This window comes from Molothrus aeneus, chromosome 5 (assembly GCF_037042795.1).
Source record: "Molothrus aeneus isolate 106 chromosome 5, BPBGC_Maene_1.0, whole genome shotgun sequence".
Lineage (NCBI taxonomy): Eukaryota > Metazoa > Chordata > Aves > Passeriformes > Icteridae > Molothrus > Molothrus aeneus.
Genome location: NC_089650.1, coordinates 3504771 through 3526230, shown reverse-complemented (window position 1 = coordinate 3526230; position 21460 = coordinate 3504771). Strand labels below are relative to the sequence as shown.

The window sequence follows — 21460 nt, the reverse complement described above, 5'->3', positions numbered from 1 at the left end:
CAAGTTTTACATAGATAGGTTTGCTTTATTTTAATTTTTTTCCCTGTAAGAAAGATCTAAAATGTGCTGTCTCAATGAATAGTGACACTTAATAATTTGCCACTAAATACCTATGAGGATATATATACATCTAGCACAAAGAGAGTTTGATATTCAATTTCTTTGATTCACAGTATTTCAGTAAAAAGAGTGGAATGCCAAAGTTCAAAATGATCATATATATTTAGTGTAAGTTTTTAAAAATGTAAAACCTATATGTAAAATGTAGACTTGAAGACTGGAATATCATCTTTGTTTGCCCAGTGGACAGGTGAAATCAGCATTTCTCTATCGGTTTCAGTATTTTTTTTTTAAATAACCAACACCCATGCAGTTGTTTAATCAGGTTGTTGATGCTTTTGGTTTGAGATACTCACCATAATTGCAGTCCGTGGTAAGATCAGCACACAGGCTGTTGATAAAGGGAGGTGAAAAAACCATCCCCAGGCACATTAAATACCTTTTTAAGAGTTGCTCCCTTTTTTTGTGATGGTGCTTACTGGTCTTTTTTATTTCCTTCATTCAAGTAGTGCTCAGTATGAGCTTATGCCAGAAAAGTCTGACTGAATTTATCAGCAACACACCTTCATAAAGCATCCCTTTGAAAGAAAATTGTTAGTTTTGCCATGTAAGCATTGTTAATAATGCAATGGGAGGGAAAAAGGATTTCTTAAAAAACCAGGAGTGTGTTTCTCTGGACACCAGCAGAGAGGTGCCTCCTGCTTGGAGTGTGGCTGCACAGTCAGGGGTTCTGGTTGTTCTTTTCATTGAAGGGAGCTGGCAGGTTTTTGGTATTCAGGCAGCCTGAAGAGATGGAAGCATTGCAGAACAACCCTACTGACAGTAGTGAAAGCATCTGGAAGTTCTCATCTACACTGCAGCCTGCACATGTGGGCTTTTGCAGTTTTGTTGCATGCCAAATTATCAAGGTGGAGAAGGAAAAAGGAAACACTCTGAGGAGCAAAATTTTTTGGAAAGTGGCAGCTTTAAGTAAGATTGATGCCCTTTAAAAACAAGCATTGTGAAGCCTTACATGTATAGGTAAGGCCATCCAGGGTGATTTAAGGTCCTTTGGATATTTGTTGCACTAGGAGAATCCAGGAAGTCCATTATAAAATCTACGTGTTTAAAACTTGTTGGTGTTGAAGGTGTTCAAGTGTCATAAAAAATAAGCTAAAAGTGCCTCACATTTTCCTGGTAATCAAGTGATCACCAAAGTGGAATATTTATCCCTCTGTGCAAGCCCTCAAGAAATCTGTTCTGCCTGATTTGTAAAAGGCAGGTGGAAACAAACAGGTCGCAGATGAGTCTGGTGAGATCTGGCTCCTTATATTTTTTTGGTTTTCAGGCAAAGCCAGAAGCCAAAACATTGACCCTTCCAATTGCTCAAGGAAAAGACCTTTGATCCTGGAAATCCCTCTGGTGCTGGAGCTTTCATCTGTGCCAGCTGCCTTTGGTTGTAGGGGACACGGGGAAGAGGGGCTGGTGCTGCTGTTTGTCCTCTGCATGACAAAGAGGCTGCATGCTGGATGGATTCTGACTGCAGCATTAAGACATGGACTTTTAAATCTCAAAAATCAATCCTGCCTTTCTCTGGGTTAGCGTAGGAACAGAATCTTAAACTACTTTTAACATCAAGTGTTGAAAAACACTCAAAATGACATTGAAGTGTCATGATTTTGGCTGCATTATGGATGGTGGATTTTTTTAAATCTTTAACATTCATAGCACCTTCTTGATAAAGTAGACTGATTTTCTACTTGCTGTATTCAGTGTGGAGTATTTCCAAATTGATTTTAAACAGCTATTTCTTCAATTTGAGTAATTTTGTTACAAGCTAATAGACCATACGTAAATGTACCTGAGCTTTAGTGTTAACATATTTGTTTCAAAGTTGTTATCAATGTTAAAAAGCACAAAGCTAAATGTGGTTGCTAAAGCATGGAATGCAATATGCCACGTAGTGCTGTGATTCTAAGCCATCATGCATATTTATTATTTTCTTCCAAATTGCAGTGCTTACTGGTAGATATATCAGGGGTTTAGCCTCAGTCTGTAATATGTCATGTGCAGGACAACATTTTGAGAGGCTGAGATGTATTGATCCAAAACCAAGAATGCCAAGCGGGAAAAAGCCTGACCTAGACCAGTGCTGTTTTAATTATATCATGGTTTCAGCTAGTTTATCATTGTTTAGGTTAATTTAAGTGTGAACAAGGAAGTGATGCAATGAATTTCAGTGTTGGTAAAGGAAGCCTAAAGGAGGAGATTTTTAAATCAAGTTTCTTCCACAGCATTTTGGTTTTTCACCCATCCTAGCCAGAGCATGTGGCTCAGTGCTGAGAGTGCTGGCACTCAGTCTGAAAGGAGAGGCCAAGCTTTATGTTTCTTCTTCAGTAACTGCTGGAGGAGTGGATGAATTTGGGAATTTGGGGCCAGAGCTGTGCCACCAGCACTGCCTCCTGCCCTGGGTGCACTGTGCTAGAGAGGGAGTTTTCTACTGATGTCTCTTGTATTTTGAGTGGCAAAAAATAGCCCACAGAATGGCTTGTAGGGGAAATCAGCACTGCAAGTCGTTAAGCTCAGAGAAAGATCTGGTTTTTCCCAGTGATAGTAAGGTTAGGATTAGTTGTTGTGATTCCTTGATTTAGTTCTTCTTTCTGCCTTTGGCTTGTCATGTGTCATTAGGCAAACTGCTTCAGCAGTTCCAGTAGTGCCATCTGCAAAAAGAAATAAGGTCAATGTAGGTCATATACTGAGTGCAGTATGTAGCACACCCTTTTAAAGAAGAAACATGGAATCCTGGTAAAGAAACATGAGATTTAACAAGCAGATAACAATACAGGAATTCCTTAAACTTCCTTGTTGTCCCATGACAAGTCACTCCTGCTGCTTCCTCTTTGGAGAGGAAGAGGAATGGCTGTTCCAGCAGCACACAATTGCCTGAACTCCTGCACCCTGGCATATCCCAGCCCTGCTGCTGCATGGCAATGCAGGGAGGTGACTGGGAGCATGTTCCCTTCTGGGATTCAGTGTGGCTCCAAGCCAGGAGCCACCAGTGACAGGGATTCCAGCTGTCCTCTGTACCTGTAGCACATGTCAATTATTTATCTCCTCTTGCTCCATGCCACACAGGGATTGGATTGGATTGGATTGGATTGGATTGGATTGGATTGGATTGGATTGGATTGGGTTGGAAAGAATGCTCTAAAAATAGCAAGTGCCTATGCTGTGCAGCTGAGCAACAGAAGGTGCCATGGCTCTTCCTGCTGAACCTTCTAAAGAAACATTTTAAATGAACACACAAGAAACTAATACTAATTAATAATAGTATTCTGTGGAGACCTGTGGTAGAGGCTGCAACAGTGCATTAGCAAGCCATGCATAATTCAGCAAGGCTGAATTCTTTCAGACATCATCTGCAGGGAATTTTGCACAAGTATGGACTTGATAATTTGTCCCTTTGTGTGCATGTGTAAGTGTTCCTGAGGGCATCGTTTGGCCTGCAGAGCCCCTGTTACTGGAGGTGCTGTTCAAGAAAGGGAGCATCCATTCTGAGTCTTAGAAACCAAGCTGGGATGATAGGATGGGCTTTCAGAAGGCTGTCCTCCTTGTAAACAGACACTAAACGTGGACCCCTATGATGGGACTTTTAGTTTTTTTCCCCTCTGTGCAGGCACTTTTTCAAAAAGAGTTGCAAAAAACGGGCAGTTCTCAACAGACCAAGTTATAAACCAGCATTTTTCAATGGCAGCTGAGGCACAGCCATGTGAAAAGATGCATTGGCACCCAACCAGGTGGTCTGGCAGTGTAGCCTCGTGTCATGGAGCTAAAGCTACCTGCTGAGCTGCTGCTAGAGTGAGTTGTCACAGCTTTGTATTCTCTTCTCCTGCATGGCAAAGTTAAGCTAAGGGGGAATGTATTTTATCTCTCTGCTGGAGCAGGATGAAGACATGTAAGTGGGACAATTAAGGATGACTCAACTGACAAGAATAAGCTGCTACATTAGCCTTTTATATCTTGCCCTGCCTCTTATTTTCAGAGGGTTGTTAACCTGGTCACCCCTAGTAAGGCTAATTTGTGTGTGAATCTGGAGACCCTTAGTTTGGGTGCTCATAAAATAGAAAGATGACTTGCTAATGGGACTTCATGCTCATTTGATAGGGTACTATTTTGTCACTGCTGCCTTGTCAGCAAAAACAGCAGGTGGGTTTGCAAGTTCTCTGAGCAGAATGCCACTTTTTGCCACCAGTCCTGGAAGTCCTGGAAGGATTTGTGTTCTCCCTGTGCCACTGCATATTGTTATAACTCAGTTGCAGCAATGAAGATGTATTTGTGCTCATTGCAAATACTTACAGAGTAGCACAGCATAATTGTCCCTCTGCAAGCATCTCTCTCTAAACTATTGTTTCAAACTGCCAGCCACATCTTTGTTCTTTATTAAGACTAAGGCAGCAACACAGAGTCTGTAGGTATCAGGAGATAATCATTCCCCAAGGGCATTTGAAACACTTCACAACCAAAAGGTTGTGATTACTCCAGAATTGCTATACTGCTTATTATTCCTTATTGCTTAATTATGGAATCAGAGTGTGTTTCCTGGATGCTGTCATCTGAATAAGATTCTCCACTTCTCATGCTCTGCTCCAGTGGGCTGGAAATCTTTGTTGATGTACAGGATAGCCACAGGGCAAGCCAGTTCTGGAAGCTCTGCTGACCTTTTGGGAGACCAGAGCATTCATAAACGGGGCTATGTATCTAGAACAGAAAAAATATAATGGATTTTCTCTGAAGTGAATGGACTGCTTGTGTTGAACCCACAACCTTGGTGTTGCTGCACCATGTTCTGAGCTGAGCTCATCCCATCTCCCTGATTCAGTGAGTCTCACCTGACTTGGAGCCTTGAAAGGAAATGTACTCTTGTGGCTTCACACTGGAAAATAAAAGTAGAAAGTGTGGTCTTTTCCAGGCTCACCAGGCCTAGAAATCCACCCGGAATTACTGATTTTGTGAAATCTTGGATTTAATGCTTCATTGAATCATGTAATCTACTCTAAGGAAGGGGAAAGCATGCAGTGTGTATTTTAGCTTTAGCCTTGATTTTTTTGAGTGTATCCATTCACAGGAAGATGAGAAGATGGGTGATAAAACTCAGGCTTCTAAATCATCACCTAAATTTCCTGGTGAAACTCTTTCTAAACTTAATTCCTTAAACTTGATTTTGGAAACTTGAATAAGAAATAGACTGGGTGAAACTCTCTTATTATCACAAAGTTTGCTTAATGAGGTGCCTTTTATGTCAGCACTTGATTTTTAAATGCCCCTTTTCATTGCTGAAATCCAAACATTAACAGCACCTTCCATTGTGGCTCTCTGTGCTAGTGTGTGTCCTCTGTCAGCTGCAAGAGGCTGCCTGCAGTCCTGCTAGCAAGCTCTTGTGCCATGAAAAGAATTTGTTCAGCAAATAAAAATGTATTGTTTTCATTGTTAGAGGATGCTACTTAATTGGCTGTATGTTTGTCTAATAATCACATCTAAAGCTGATTATTCTCATAATAGCCTTAAGATATTATTTAAAAATAAATATATAAATGTACAACTTTTGTACTAATACTAGTTTTTAATCTCTTCTTGTTTCTATGAAGTCTGAATGAGATTTTCAAAATTGAATAATAATTTGATCCGTTAATCTTTTGAAGCTAGTAATTTTATTTTCCCCTCTTTGCAGTCTCTGAGGCTCGCAAATGAATAGAGCTTCATTACTGGAGTCTGCATTTAATAACCATTATCCATTATCTTGTAATTAAGACTCCCTGTAACGAATCATGAGGACAATGCAAAAATACATAGTACATTTCTTTAATGAACTGGAAAATGTTCATCTTGTTCTATTTAGTAATGAGTTGCTGAATAGTCGTTAAATCCACTGGAGAATAGAACTAGATGGATTTTGAAGACTATCTTGAGTTTGTGGTTAATCTATTAGAATTAAAATTTCATCTTCTATTTTTATCAACAGCTGATTAGAAGTCATTCTGTTTGACCAAATTGATTAGAGGACCATATACAAGGGCAGCTGTTGTTTAATGAAAGTTTTTAATGAAACTGTACCATAGAGACTTGTAATTATAAGACTTATAAAAGCTTTGACTTACCTTATAGCAGAAAAAATGAGAAGTATTGCACTGAAGGACTTTAAGTGCTACATTTCGAAAGGGAAATTAAAAATATAATTTGGTGATGTTGAAGTTACACTTGCACTGTTCCTTGTTTTAATGTGACTATCGGATGTCCGTGGTGTCTCTCTGGAAGGGAGCAGCTCTGAAATGTGCAAGTCAATTGTCTCTCCTGTGTGCTCCATTCTCTGCAAAGCCCTATCAACTATTAATTGCCTCTTTTGCACATTGCACGTTCTGTGGAGTTAGGACCTTTCTTGCAAATTGCTGTTTCTCTCCAGAATGGGAGCTGTCACAGGAGGGTGCAATTGAACCACCGCCGGGCTGACGTGGTGCCTGGTCAGGAAGCCTACAGAGAAAACTGTGTGGTCTCAGAAACCCCAGAGTTGGTGGTGCCAATTGGTTGTGTTTAAAGCCAGAGGAACACGCCTGGCTTTGTGCTGCCTTGCCCTCAGGCTGAGCCCCAGCTGTGTGCCCATCAGCTGTGCCATCGGGGAGGCTCTCTCTGCAGTGTGCTGCAGCTCACACAACGTAGTCAAGGCAACTCCTTGCTTGGAGCCAGTGCTGAAACTTCCCTTCCCTCCTCCAGGGGATGTTGTAGAGGCATCATCATTCACATAAGAGACAAAATGGACCCCAAGCCAAATTTGAAGTGGAAGCAGATGCAGTTCCAATTGACTTAAGTGGATGATGCACTACTACATGATGTTTGAATTATCCCTCTTCTTCTCCCAATTACTTTTGATAATTAATGATCCCACAGTACACCTTTTCTAAGAAGTAGGTTCCTAAGGGTGAAGTGCGTCCTAATGAAATTAAAGAAGTTTTGTCATTGTGTTCTGTCAATGCTAGATTATGCCCTGCAAGGCACATTATTTCTTGTTAATTTCTTAGCTTTTTGTTACACTGTGCTTCAGGATTTCTTTCAAGCCAAGGCAAAACAGCAAGAATACACAAGAATGTTACACAAGTATTAAGACAGGCAGTGGAGAATATTATTCACTAGTGAGAAAACAGGAAAAAAAATAAGCCAAGGCTAACTCTTGTTCTTTAAAGAACATAAATGTTTTGACCTTGTTGCTGCATTAAATAAGACTGTGGATTTAAGTATAGTAACTTGCAATGTTACAATTGCTAAATGCATAAAAGGGGAGTTTTCCCTTGGTTTACAGTGTTACACAGCTGGTTTAGTAAACACATATGAGATATCTTTCCCTTCTCTTAAAAACAGCTGCAGGAGATACAATAGCAGACTGTCAGACCTGAGACCAGGTAGATGCAAAGTTAAATGAAAAAAACCTGGTGCAAATAATTTCTATTCTCAAAGATCCTTGTGGAAATACTGAAGTGTTGATTTATATACACCACAGGGACATACGAGTAAAGGAATGCTTCAGAATTGCTGTGAAGCAGGAGGGCATCTTTGAGGCTGTGAACCTGTATGTTCAAAACTTGTTCTAAAACTGTTATAAAACATTTTATTTCCTTTCAGGTTCTGATTTTATAAAGACATCTACAGGAAAGGAGGTGGAAAACGCCACCTTTCCCGTTGGCATAGTCATGATGCGAGCCATTAAGGAGTACTACTGGCAAACTGGCTACAAGGTAGTTCTCATTTCTTCTGTAAAAATTAACCAAAGAAATAAGAGTGTAATAGGATTGATTTGCTAATATTTGTATTTTCTTTTTTACTTTTGTGTTTCCTCCCTTGAAGAGCTGTGACTTCATTCCATAAAATCTCATGCAATCAAAGTTGTCCCTGCTGCATCTGGATTTGAATTTTTTTTCACCATTTAAGTAGTCATGTCCATTACTAACAGGGCTGATAGTTCCTGACATGCTCCCAAAAACATCAGCAGGCTATACAAATGTAGAGCCATCGAGTCTGTCCAATGTACAGAACTGTGTTTTCTGACTTTGTCCTGGCAACCCAAAGGATACATTCTGCTCTTTCCTCCCTTGCCAGAGAGGCTTTCCAAGGGGACAGGGAGGCAGATCCAGCTGTATCCCATTGCCTGGGATGGTAGGAAGGAGAGGGGAAACAGGGGTTGAAAGAACATTATATTTATTGATCAGGTCACTGTCAGGTGAGGTCAGTGGAGAAAAGGGGAATGTACAGCAAAGCCAGTGATGAACTGTCTGTGCATTCATCCTTTTGCTGCAACACTGAGAAAGGAGGAGATTCCCAGGAGGGTTTAAGCCACCTCTCCCTTCCTTTTCCCATGGGCAGGTGGGGGCTGCCAGCTGGATCTGGTGCTGGTGTTCGGCAGTGGGCTTTGTCCTCACCTTCAGCACCAAGGTAGAAACCATATCTCCAGCTAAGAGCCTCCCCCCATTTCTGGCCACCCTTCCCTCCTCTTCAGCTTCTCCTTCTGTCCCTTCTGCAGGTGGTGTCAGTGTCAGCACGTGGGATGAGCAGTGGGAGGGGGGCTGAGAAGGCTTCAGGGGCTGTCAGGGCCTGAGGAATGTGTGACACCAGGTTGGAGGTGTGTCCATCCACTCTCTGCAGCCATCTAGATGAGGCCAGCATGGATCCCTGGGCTGTCTCTGTAAGAGCTGAAATGAGGGATGTGGGGCTCCAGGGGCTCTCCAAAATCAGTTTATTGTATCCAAAATGCAGTTTATTGTATCCAAGGTGTTACAGCAGTCCAGGGTTGTGGGTGACAGAGCCTGTGCCTACAGCTGTCAGCTCCAGCTGCAGGCAGGCCTGGAGACCCTTAGTTTAGGTTACAATGGATTATATACTTTGCTGAGCATCTTAACACAGTAGGACCAACCTATACCTTAACTTTAATCTATAGCCCATCATAACTACTATAATTACCATATTCTTGTTACTATTCTCCAGTCACTAAAAGTTAGGACATTACAGTTTAAGCTTAAAATTGTTTTTCAGTTTTCTTGCAGTGGAAAACTCTGAGACCTTTTTTCTACTTGCAACTTTGCTGACTTGTTTGCCTGTGCTATCTTCCTGCTTGGTAAAAACATCATCTTGTTTGAGGTGGGTTTATCCTTTGCTCTAAGTCATAAAAACCCCTTCTAACTAACACACTCTTTGCCTCCTTGGTTATCCAGTAAAACTGTCTCAGCAATTCTTTTCTTCTGTATCAAAACTTGCTTCCATCTCTATTCCTTCATCAGACTCTTCATTCAGAAATCTTTCTGCCAAACATATATATCTGTGAGATTTTCTTATTAAACTTTCATCCTTCCCAACAGTCCCCACTCCTCCTTTCCCCTCCTGCCTCTCTCTCTGCCACACAGTAATTTGAGAGCTCCAATAGTCTTGTTTTTGTGGAAGCACCATCACTGCCCCAATGTGAGGCAGATCCCTGGGGCAGACCCCCCTGGGCACCAGTGCTGGGTGCCACAAGCTGCATTAGCCCAGCTTTGTTCCCATAATTGGATATAAATGTTGAATTCACCTTTTGCTTTCAAAGGAAGCATTCAAGGTATGAAATGTGTTATTAAGAGTAAGTGCTTCTGTCCATGTGCATGTGTGTGCCAGTGAATTAGATGTAAACTGACTTCATGTACTTTTATTAACTGAAGACAATATTATCAGTGACAAGAAATTTCTAAATGGTTTCTTTAGCAAACTAATTTTGCTGCTGTAGGGATGCTTTCTAGCAAGGCGTTGCCTGGGAAAAGCAGGTTAATACAGAAATTAAACTTCTTCAAGGAAAGGAACAAGTTGCAGAGTAACATTTATTGACTGATAAGCTGTGGTGGTGATATGAAAAGTGTGCAATATAATGGGAAATAATCTTTTCCTGTCATTATTGAAGGACATACATAAATTGGTTTTTCTGTTGGGAAAACCCCCAATCCAGAAAAACTTATTACTTTTAATAATGTAAGGTGAAGAGAAAATTCTTGAGGAGATGAACTTATTAAGCAAAATAATGAAATACTGTGAAACAGCAGGAAAGTGGTAGCTGGACTTTGTACTGCTCTTGAATTAAATTCCAACCCCCCCTTCCTTTTTACGTTTTTATGGCAGTCAGATGTGCTGTTTGGAAAGCTGGTAAATGGAGGAGAGGACAGGCTTGTCTTTGTCAGCTTTTTTGCAAAGAAAAGAGCTTTCAGAATCTGCTGAAAGGGGAAGGAGTTCTGAATGATGGTTTTAATTCTCTTATTAACTCTGTTTCACTTGTTTTTGCCACAGATTATCTCAAAGAGTCGTCGTATTTCTAGGAAGAAGTCTAAATTCAAATTTCATTAGAATTTCTCTTCCTGAGGGAAAGCACATTCCAGCTGGTTTTGTTTATTATCTAGAAGATGCTTTTCTTCCAGTTGCTGGGCTTTAAATTCTTTTTGGAAGTCTAACATTAACAGATGTATGCATACACTCACACATCTATTTGTCCGTCCACAAAACCACAGTTTTCATGGCTTGGATTTATCAAGCTTTTCCTGCTTTTGTTCCTTTTAATCTTATTGGAAATATGTCATTATCACAATGCTCCGGCATGAGAGAAGGATTTATTCTGTATTTGTTGGTCCTGAAATCACTATATAAAAAAGATACTTTCTGATTCCAGTATTATGTCCATAAGGCACAAAGAAATCCTCAGTGCAGTGAGGTTTTGGGAGCTTGAATACAAAAACAAAATTATAATTATTGCAGAACATAAAGGCAGAAGGAAACAGAGGAAGAATCACTGTGTTGTTCAGATTTACCTCTTTTTTTATACAGGAAGAATTTTTCATGATTCCCCTTGCTTTTCAAGAGTTTAGGTAGCTGCTACAGGCCAACATTTTGGCATTTTTGATGAGGGATTTGATATCTGAGTGTCACAAGCTCTGTCTTGTGTTTAAATGGCACATAACCAAAGGACTGGCATTAGGGGTGTATGCCAAGTGCACAGCAGGTCCATCATGGGATTCCAGACATGCTTTACCTCAAAGATAAGGTTTACTTGGGGTTTGTGCCTTTGCAGGTGTGGCAGTTCACCTTCAGGTATGACCCACATCCCACACAGAGGGACTGAAAGCACATCCAGCCTGTGGTGGGGGACAGACCTTTAAATTTTTGATAAAGATAGACATAATTTAACTCCCATTTGGAAAATTTTAGTGAAAATCAAACCTCTGATAGGTTTGAATGCACAGCCAAATCATGTGTAACTGCGCTGCACAGGCTTTTTATAACACACAGCCAGTTCTCACTGCTGCCCACAAGTCAGCCACGTCACATGCAGCATCTTTAGAGTTGTGTTATTGTTGTATATTTATTGTTCTGTGTTTGGAATTAGATTGGCAGTAGGTGATGGTGAGATGTGCACTATGTGATTATGCAGATATCCCAGTCCTGCCTAAATCCCTTGTACTATAGGCAAACTACTCCCATTAGACCTCAAGCCCAGCTCCTGAGGAAGTGCACAGGGGTCAAAAGTATTGCTCCCTCAGTCTTGCTGGACAACTAAGAAAGCAAATGTTAAGTCAAGTTGGAAAGAGATTTGATGACTTAGAGCAAAGGATAAGCTGACCACAAACAAAAGATGTCTTTACCAAGCAGAAAGATTCCACAGGCAAATAAGACATGCCAATGTGGCGAGTAGAAAAAAGGTCTAAGAATTTTCCACTGCAAGAAAACTGAAAAACAACTTTAAGCTTAAACTGTAACATACAAACTCATGTGATTGGATAGTATTAGCAATAAGATGGTAATGATTGTAGTTATCATAGCTATAGGTAAAAGTAAAGGTATAGATTGGTTCTTGATGCTCAGCAAAGAAAAGTATATAATACATTGTAACCAGAATTAGAGGGTCTTCAGGCCTGCCTGCAGCTGGAGCTGACAGCTGCAGGCACAGGCTCTGTCACCCATGACCCTGGACTGCTGTAACATCTTGGATACAATAAACTGCGTTTTGAAGAGCCACCTGAAGTCCTTCATCTCCCTCCAGGCTCTTACTCAGGTGCTTCCCACGTAGAGCTGTTACATCACAGGCACTTTGACAACTGGAACTCTACAAACATTGATTGCTCTTCTAGGGTTGCTGATGGATGAAAATGTGTATTGAACTTTTTTCTTTTTTTTCTCTTCTCTCTCTCTCTCTAAAGGTTGGATTTAAACCTGCAGGGGGCATTAGGACAGCCAAGGAAGCTATTACCTGGCTCATGCTGGTGAAGGAGGAGCTGGGAGTGGAGTGGCTGACTCCAGAGCTCTTCCGCCTGGGTGCCAGTAGTTTACTGGGAGACATTGAGCAGCAGGTTGGTTGTTGGCAGCTTCACAACTCCTGAAGAACAAAAGTATTCTTTCTAAAAGTGTTGGCTTACTGCTTCTGCAGAAATGGAACATCCCTCTAATTCATTATTAATGACAGATTCACTTCCAGCTCAGTGTTTATTCAAGTTGGAGCTGTCCTTACAGGCATCTTGGGCTCTGGTGTTGGGGCAGCTGACCATGGTCTAGGCCATGTTGGCAGTGTAAAATTTTACAAAATCTGGGCAAAAAGGGCTCGGTTTGGGCATGTACAGAGTCTTTTCAAATGCATGGCTATTGATGCTGGGAGCCCCCTATACTGGGAATAATGTGCTCTGACTCCATAATTCAGAAGGCTGAACAATTGCTTTATTAAAACTATACTATATTACACTAATACTATACTAAATTACATACTAAAGAGAAACTATACTATACTAAAGAAAAACCTGTGACTGAGACAGTCAGGATACAGCTTTGAGTGATTGGCTACTCACTCAAAACAACTTTCATCTGTGTCCAATTAACCAAATCACTTTGGGTAAATGATCTCTGCACATTCTACATGTGCAAAACAACAGGAGCACTGAATAGAGATGAGAATTGTTTTCTCTTCTTCTCTCTGTGCTTCTCACTGCCTTCCCAGGAAAAATCCTGGGAGAGAGAGAATTGTGTCTCTCTCAGTTCAGAGAGTGTGAATGCCACACATGGCAGTGTTCTGCTCTTCACTCCCAGCTGTGACTGAGCCTCACAGACCCCTTGTGTCACTGTGCCACAACTCCTCACGGTGTGTTTCCATCCTGTGGAGAAAGTCACATCTCATCCAATGCATGGGTGCTGCTGACAGAGAATTTTATACATGTTGGCTGTTTCCTGGGGAAGAAGTTCCCAGTGGGAAGAAAGATTCTAACCTATGTATCCATGACCTACATCAGTGGCACAGGGTAGCAGCCCCAAAGGATGCCCCAGGGAACAGTGTAGTGTCATTGGAACTACCAAAACATGAAGGCTTTTGGTCCTGACTTTCATGTCCATTAAGCCCAGGAGAGGAGGTGATATTACCTTTTACCAAGAAAAATACCTGAGAGTCATTATCCTGTTGCTGCTGCTGGGAAAACATGAGGTATAGGGGCTTTGGGGGACGACAAAACCACCAGTCTTTTCCCTTTCCTCACATTTCCTAGCAATTGAAATACTGACATGTTTTAAGAAATGTTCTAAGAACAGCTTAGAGATGTCAGATTAATATTCATGACTGCTGAAAACCTCTGGCTCACTCCTGCAATGATAATAATATTGTCTTGCTACCTCTGCCTCACTCTTGACCTAAAATTATGTCCCTGGTTATGACAGAGCAGCATGAGCTTTCTCTTTGCCACTGCCATCACTGCTGGGTGTTAGAACACAGCCAGTGATTGTGTTGCACCATTTGTTCTGATTCCTTAAGGGTTTTATCTTTTATCTGCCAGGGATTGCACAAATGCCCCAGCCATGACCAAAGCTCTTGCTGTTCTATGCTGTCTGAAAACATGGAAGATAAAATGTTCCAGTCTTTATATTCAATAAAACAAACATACTGAAAGAGTCAAAACCAGGTGCCAGAAGAAAGCATTGGCTTCTACCTGGCTCTTTTTAAAATCTTAGTTAAAAGCAGCAAGAGTCTTTGCTTTTTGCTTTTTCTTTCTAAACACAGCAGCAAGAACCCTTAGTTCATATTCTACAAACAAAAATATATTAAGGGGTATTACATCATATTTTATGCACACACACAAACAAATATCTATCATCCTCATCTGGCATGCCTTTAATTTGTTACTTCCTTGACACTTGCAGCTTTATAGTAATATATAATTCCATCATAAATTTTCTTTTTTTCTTGCAGATTTTCTATCATGTGACTGGCTCTTATCCACTTCAGCATGAACTGGCAATGGCTTAGACAAAAAACCAACTCAGGATTACTTTTACAAAAGAGGACTTTAAGCAAACAGCATTCAGAAGTCTTCTGACAACCAAGTGCATATGATAGAATTAAAGGCCTAATTCTCCCTTCTTCATAGTTCATGGTATTTAAAAATATGCTCAAGTCTGCTGGTTGTACTTGATCCAAAAGCAGAAAAAAGTGGCATTTCTGAAATAGTTAAATAGTTAATACATACAGATTTGCAAAGTTAATCTTGCAAAGTTCCTCAGACCAGCCTGAAAAGCTTATTAATGGCAACACTGAAATACTATGAAAAAGATTTAGGTGGCCTGGTAACACTTTGCATTCTCAGAATATGAAATATGTATGGAATGTTTCAGATTGCTAATTAAGAGCTACTGATCTTGGAATAGATTTCCATTCACCTCAGACAAAATCTTCTGGCACAGATGTGTTGCACTATTAATTCTTCTGTTGATTCAGTCTCAGGCATTGTAAGGGGAAAGAAGAATGAAACTTGGCTATTATTTCTCTTTTATCAAATGTCTTCTGTACAAAAAAAAAAAAAAAAGGCAACCAGACCTCTTTTTTATTTTTTCTATTTTCCCCCCCAAACTTGGGCACAGACATCCATATTTAGACCCTTGAATAAAAGTGGCTTGATTTCTAGAACAGCTGAGTATCCACAGTTGCTCCTGAAGTTAATGGGAGCTCTGGGTGATCAGAACAACTGAAAATCAAGCAGTCTCTATATAGGTGCCTAACTATGCATTCAGGGGCCTATTTTTAGGCATTTCACTCTTAAAATTTTAGTCTAACTTGCTTAGAAGCTCCAATTCCTGTCTCCTGTCATTTTAAAACACATTCATGCAAATCTTTCCATTTTAATGTAGGGGGGTTGACTGTCAGTTTGCAGGTGTCACTGCTAGGCTGGCTGAACTTCAACTTTGCCATTCCAAAAGAAATACATGAATTTAAAAGATGATCTGAATTGTGTCCTGTATGGCGTTTAATGCTTTAATGTAAAAGAAAAGTGCTTTTTTCAGAGCACATTAAGAACAATACCCAAACCCCAACATCTTTTGAATATCAGACTGGAGCTGGTAGATTCATTTTATCAGAACTGCATTCTGCTCACTAACCAGAGTTGTACTAAAAACTTAATTATCTTATCATCATGACTAGTCTCACTGACTTAAGTAGGTCTCATCATGGAAGTGAGAGGAGGAGGAGGAGGATTTTGCTGTAAATCAAGCTACAAGGTGCATTTATTACAAAGAGATTTATTATGAAGATAATAACTCTGTTATTTATCTGGCTGTACCACCTTAATCACTAGAGTGCTACAAAAAACCTTGGACAGATAGGAAAGCTGATTAGGGGGAAAAAAATCAAGAAAAACAACATATACAGAAAGCAAAATCCTATATGAAGTGCTCAAGATTAAAAATGGGCCTTAATTTCTCAGGAAATAGTGCATCCAAGGCTTTCAGTCTTTTTCTGCTTTAGGTCTCAACACAGAAAGTGAGGCTGAGCTGTGACTCTGTTTTCACGTTGGTTTTCCTGAAAATTGCCCACTTTTACCATGAGTTTTCCTTCTGATTTCATTGCCAATTTCATCAAGGAAAAATCCAAGTGCCTGTCTGCACACGGAGGGGAAAATTCTGCTGTGAGCTTTCAGAAATACAGAGCCTGTTACAAGAAGTCAGCTCCCACCAGGCTTTTGCCAGTCTGACCCTCTGCTCTGCCCTCCCAGCCACCACACACTGGATTTTGCTGCTGTTTTGCTGCTCTATAAATGTTACTAAATGTTATAAACGTCCATACTTTCATAGTGGGAAGTAAGGCCACTTGCAAACCACACTTTTTATGTTGTCACTTATCTTTAGGGCAATTAGGGAGACAATAAAAACTAATTTTTTGGAGATGCTTTAGTTTGCAGGTAGAAGACTCTGTGTAGTACCTTAAAATGAATGGAGGTCCAACTTTGCCACCTCACTGTGTGAGGTGAGTCTCTGAGAGCAGCCTCACTGTCTCCATGGGAGCTGTGCTGATGAAAGAAGTTGCCAGCAGAAATTCTGTCAGCAGTTTTGGTGTGCACGTGGGCTGCTGCTGGTGACTCCAGGGGTGACAGCTCTGTTTGCAGAGGGAGAGGTTCCTGAAGAGTTGAGGATAGTCACTTCTCTTCTCCATGAACATTAAAACACACCTATGTGAAATACTGTGCAACTCCAAACTTCTCTGTTTTCACAGAAGCTGGACTGGAATGTAGTTCGTACATTTTTTCTGTTGAAACTTTTTGTCAAAAAAGAAAAAAAGCAACAGATTCTGTAAACACATCCAAATAAAGATGATTCTGGTTTGGAGGTTATTCTTTTTTGAGGAATGAGCAGAAGGCTCAGTGTTTCAGAGCAATTGCTTGTTTTTGTTTAACTCCATGGTGATTGAAGTTATATTCACATTATCTGTGGGCCACCAACACGACCCAGAGCCTTGTCTCTCACCCCTCCTGCAGAAGCTGCTGGTACCAGCCAACAATTACCCTGCTGGCAGCCCTGGGGGGTGTCAGGGGTTGAACCTGGGCCAGGGATGCCACCAGGAGCAGCAAGGGACCAGGTTTATCCAAGGGGCCCCTCCAGGGGGCTGCTGCCACCTGAGCAGGTGTGGGATCCATCCTGGGGTGAGGCTGGGCTGGAGAACAGCTGAGCTGAACTCAGTGGGGCTGCTGGGCAGGGCCAGGAGCATTCCTGGGCTTGTGCCAGCACTGAGAGAGCCAAGGACAGGGACTCCCTTAATTTCTGAGCTGAGGTTGGAGGTGGCAGGACCTTCATTGCCACCCCCAAGGAGCTGGGAGTGCTCACAGTGTGGGCTCCTAGGCTTGCTGCCCTTCACCCCAACCCTTCACTGCCCTTTTTTCCATCTGTCCCAACTTTTTCCTGCTGTTCTTCAGCTATGGCCTTCAGCTGAAGTTTGTGGAGGCTGCAGGCAGCACCTGAACTCCTGGGAAGTGTGGAGGGGGTGGTGCTCCATCACTGCACAGAGTTTGGGAAAAGTTCACATTTAGTTCTGTGCTTCAGGCCATTAGAAAAGGAACAGGCAATTATGCACTCACGTCTAAATATATTTCAGAGTGTAACATATGTTTTCTGCAAGTCAGTCTTGTATACTAATTTATTATTTTTATAACACTTATTCATTTAGGATTTTAAATAGCTTCATTTTGTAGACCACATTACTTTGTGAAGAAGAGAATAAATTCAAGAAGAAAGTAAAGTAGAAGCTGCAAATCTAGAATATTCTGCATCACCTTATTTACTAGAAGAGGGAATTGTGTGAGAGGGTAAGCTTTTTTCCTGGTTTGTAGGAAACAAAGATATTAAATAGTAATTATATGTGAAGTGCACATATCAGCTGGGGCAAGTAATACTTTGATATCTTTATTTCATCAGTCATATAGTTCATTCTTTCATTTCCTTTGTGAAGCAGGGAACATACATTATATACCATAGCACATGCCACTGAGACAGAAAAAACTGATCTACTTTTAATTTTATTTTGCTCACTTGGAACTTTGGCTTCTTGCCTCTCTTGGGGAGAAAAAAAAGCCCCACGAACAACAACAGCAAGTTTTATTCAAATCTTGGTGAGCTTTTGCTGAAATCACAGCTGGATGATATATATTGTGTGGGGTAGGAGCAAAAGGAGGGAACTGCTTTTATTTAGATGCAACCTGTCCAGGAGAGAAAGAAAATTATCCTTCTGGTCAGTAACAGGGAGAAGAGTGTTCTTACTATGTAAAGACACCTTTGGTAAAATTACTGATTGCCTGTTACTATTAAGCTCACAGAAAGTCAGAACCATGCTAAATTAAGAGGTGAAAAGGCTTAGAAAGAAGCACCAAGAACGTTTGCAGCCCCTGCACTCCCTAAAAGCAGGAGTAAGTGGGTGATGGGTGCAGAAAAATACAGCAAAGCTTTCCTGAGGCATAAAAGTTTCAGATCTCTGAGATCACAGGGAGTGTTTGAAAACACTGAATTGAGGAAGCATAAATTTAAAATTGCTTCTTTAGCTGAGATGAAAACAAAGGGCTTCCTAAACAATGTTAACAAACTGAAGAAGCCATACTGGAAATGACTACACTTTTTTTTTCAAGCCCTGCTTTCTGTGTGGAAGGAGAAGAGGAATCACAGACATCACAGAATGGGTTGGGTTGGAAGGGAGCACAGCTGGCCCAAGCTCCCATCTCCAGCAGGGCCATCCCAGAGCACACAGCACAGGATTGTGTCTGGAATATACCCAGTGAGGGAGACTCCTCCACATGTTCTCTAGGCCATCTGGCCCATGCTTGGTCACTGCACATGAAAGTTCTTCCTTGTGTCCATGCAGAACTTCCAGAGCATCAGTTTCTGCCTGTTGCCTCTTGTCCTCTTGCTGGGCACACCTGGTCCATCCTCTGACACCATCTCTTCAGATATTAAAGACATTGGAGAGGCCTCCTCTCAGTCACCTCTTCCTCAGCTGAACAGGCCTTTTGCAGGCTCAGCTGGTGCAATACACCACAGTAACCACACCCTAAGATAAATTATGATCTGCTCAGAAAGGTGAGGGAAAGCTTCATAAACTGTTTTTCTATTTCAGTAATAGCATGAGCTCTGCTTTTATTCAAAGTTTTAAAGGAGTCCTGACCTCTTTACTAATTAACAAGACAAGCAAACGAACAAAGCAGCCAACCAGTTCCCTCCCTATGCCTGGGCCAAGGCTGTTTTTGGTAATCCCATGGGTTAGGGGGCCCTGCCACTGTCCCAAACTGGGGAGCAAGTGGCCTGGTGGAGGAGCTGGGTGGGTGAGCTGCACCTCTGAGCCTGCCAGCCCCTGCTCTCTCTGCCTGAGAGGCTGCCCTGGGGCTGCAAAGTGCTAAAACTCTCTGTAGATTACTGATCCACTGAGAACTCTTCTTTTTTTCCACCCTAAAGCTCAGACCTGAGCAACCAGCTCCTTAGGAGGAGGTGAGGAAGGCGTGTGCTCCGTGATTTAATTTAATTACATGTAAGATGATTAAGGATGTTATCTCCATTTCCAGGGGAAATGAAACATTCAGCCAGCATCATGTCAGAAGGCTGGCACGTCTCAGTGCTGGCTGCTTTCTGCCGCCTTCTGCAGAGTCTGGGGCTTTCTTCAAAGCACAGGCTGACCCAGAGAGTGATTTCTTGGTGGAACTTCTTTAAAGGCACAAATTGAAACAGAGCTAAGAACGACTATCAGGGCTCTGAACAAGAAGGGCTGTCACAGACATATTTTCTGAAAAATCCTTTCGTTAAGATCTTTTCTCCTGAGAAGCTGGGAAACTTCAGCTTCTCCATGTTTTGCTGCTTTGGAATGTAATTTAGAGAATTGTTTACCCAGCATGTGAAATTGTTTTTGCTTGATGGCCAATGACAGCCACCTGTGTCGAGGCTGTGAGCAGTCACAAGATTTTATTATTCATTCCATTCCTTTCTATTCCTTTCAAACCTTCTGATGAAATCCTTTCTTCTGTTCTTTTAGTATTGTTTTAATATACCATTTTCTTTTAACATAATATATATCATAAAATAATAAATTAACCTTCTGAAACATGGAGTCGAGATTCTCATCTCTTCCCTCGTCCTAAGACCCCTACGAGCACCACCACAAAGGGCTTTGTGTTCTGCTCAGCACATGTCTGTCCAATTCCAAAAAAACCCCATGGATGCCTCCACCCCGTGTGATAGCAGCTGTAACGAGGCCTCTGGGATGGCAGGGATGGGAAGATGCAGATAAAGAAAGAACAGAGGGGTATAAAGAAAAGTTGTGAGAAGTAAGGGAGGTCATTGCCGCTGCTGTTATTGCTTCACTGAAGTGTAATCTTTTGTGATCTCTTTGGAAACGGGAGGTAAATAATAAAACACAAGGGAGGGAAAAAAATTAAAATAAATGCAGCCTGTGAGTGCATGTTAAAACAGATGTCAGATTAAAAATAACTGAAAAAGAAATTCTACTGTAGGGGAAAAGCTGCTTTTTCCTTCAACATTTTATATTCCACCTTCATTAGGCAGAAAGTGAAAGAGCTGTAAAGGAAAAGGGGAACTTTTGTTGTTTCCCTCTGAATGTTAAGAAAAGCCTAATGCAGGCACAGAGGGGAGGCTCTGTGCTTCATGGTGCTGGAGCAATTCTCAGGCTGAAGCCCAGAAGCTGCAAGGATGTTAAATAGATGCTGTGTGTGCCGAGCCCTGGGACTTGGAGCTTTAAACCGGCAGTGCTGCACATCCAGGTGGTTTCATCCTCTCCATCCTCCCTCCCTTAGTCCCTTCAGGGTTGACAAGTCCTCTAATGCTGCAAAGAAATAAACCCTGCAATCTGGTAGGATCACATCATCCAGTAATGTCCCTCTAACTATAGATCCAGGCCCCAGGGACTGACTTCTAGTTTCTTCAGCAATTTTAAATGGGTTATTTCAGTGTTTGGTGACAGCAGAGTGGGGAACATCTTCACAGACACTTATTTTTTTCCCTACATGGCAGCCCAGACCGCACCCATCCTTGAAGATAGGAAATACTCCCAAAATGCCTGTGCCAGTCTGTAAATCAGTGTCACCTCAGGTCTCTTCTGCTAAATGTGCTTCAGAATGGCCCCCAAAAACTCCTGATCTGAAAAACTACTCTGCATCTGTTTAAAGCTCAAGGAGCTTTAAATAAATAGCTGAAGACATGCTGAGGGTGGACAGGAAGCCACTACATTTCTTGGAGAGCTGGCATGGGTTGCTTGGCTTGTTCAGGTCAGCTAATGAAATGGGAACAATCTTTACATGGTTTCCTTTTTTATTTCTGAGTGTGGAATGCAGGCTTAAGTGAAAAAGGCACAGTTTTGTGACTAATGCCTCAGCTTCCAGGAAGAGTCAGAAATGACAGATAACTTTGGCTGCTCTTACAGGGTGGATGTCCAACATACTCAAACAACTTGGTGGCATCCAGTGCGAGTATATTCCTACAGTGATTGAGAAAAATATCTTTGCTTTTGTCTACCATTACCCTGAGAAAATTCCCACAACTGCTATTACTTTGAAACACTTAAGATTAGGAGGTGAGGAGGAGG

The 21460-nt window shown here is 41.5% G+C and overlaps 1 protein-coding gene across 1 annotated transcript in view; it reads left to right on the top strand.

The window, feature by feature from the left end:
- DERA (deoxyribose-phosphate aldolase) overlaps nucleotides 1–16716 on the top strand; it is a 47908-nt gene extending 31192 nt beyond the window's left edge. The window contains exons 7-9 of the mRNA XM_066549895.1: nucleotides 7708–7820; nucleotides 12285–12434; nucleotides 14309–16716. Of these exons, the coding sequence (XP_066405992.1) occupies nucleotides 7708–7820; nucleotides 12285–12434; nucleotides 14309–14365 (320 nt within the window). The 3' untranslated portion in view covers nucleotides 14366–16716. The remainder of the gene's footprint in view (nucleotides 1–7707; nucleotides 7821–12284; nucleotides 12435–14308) is intronic.
- Nucleotides 16717–21460: the final 4744 nt, after the last annotated feature.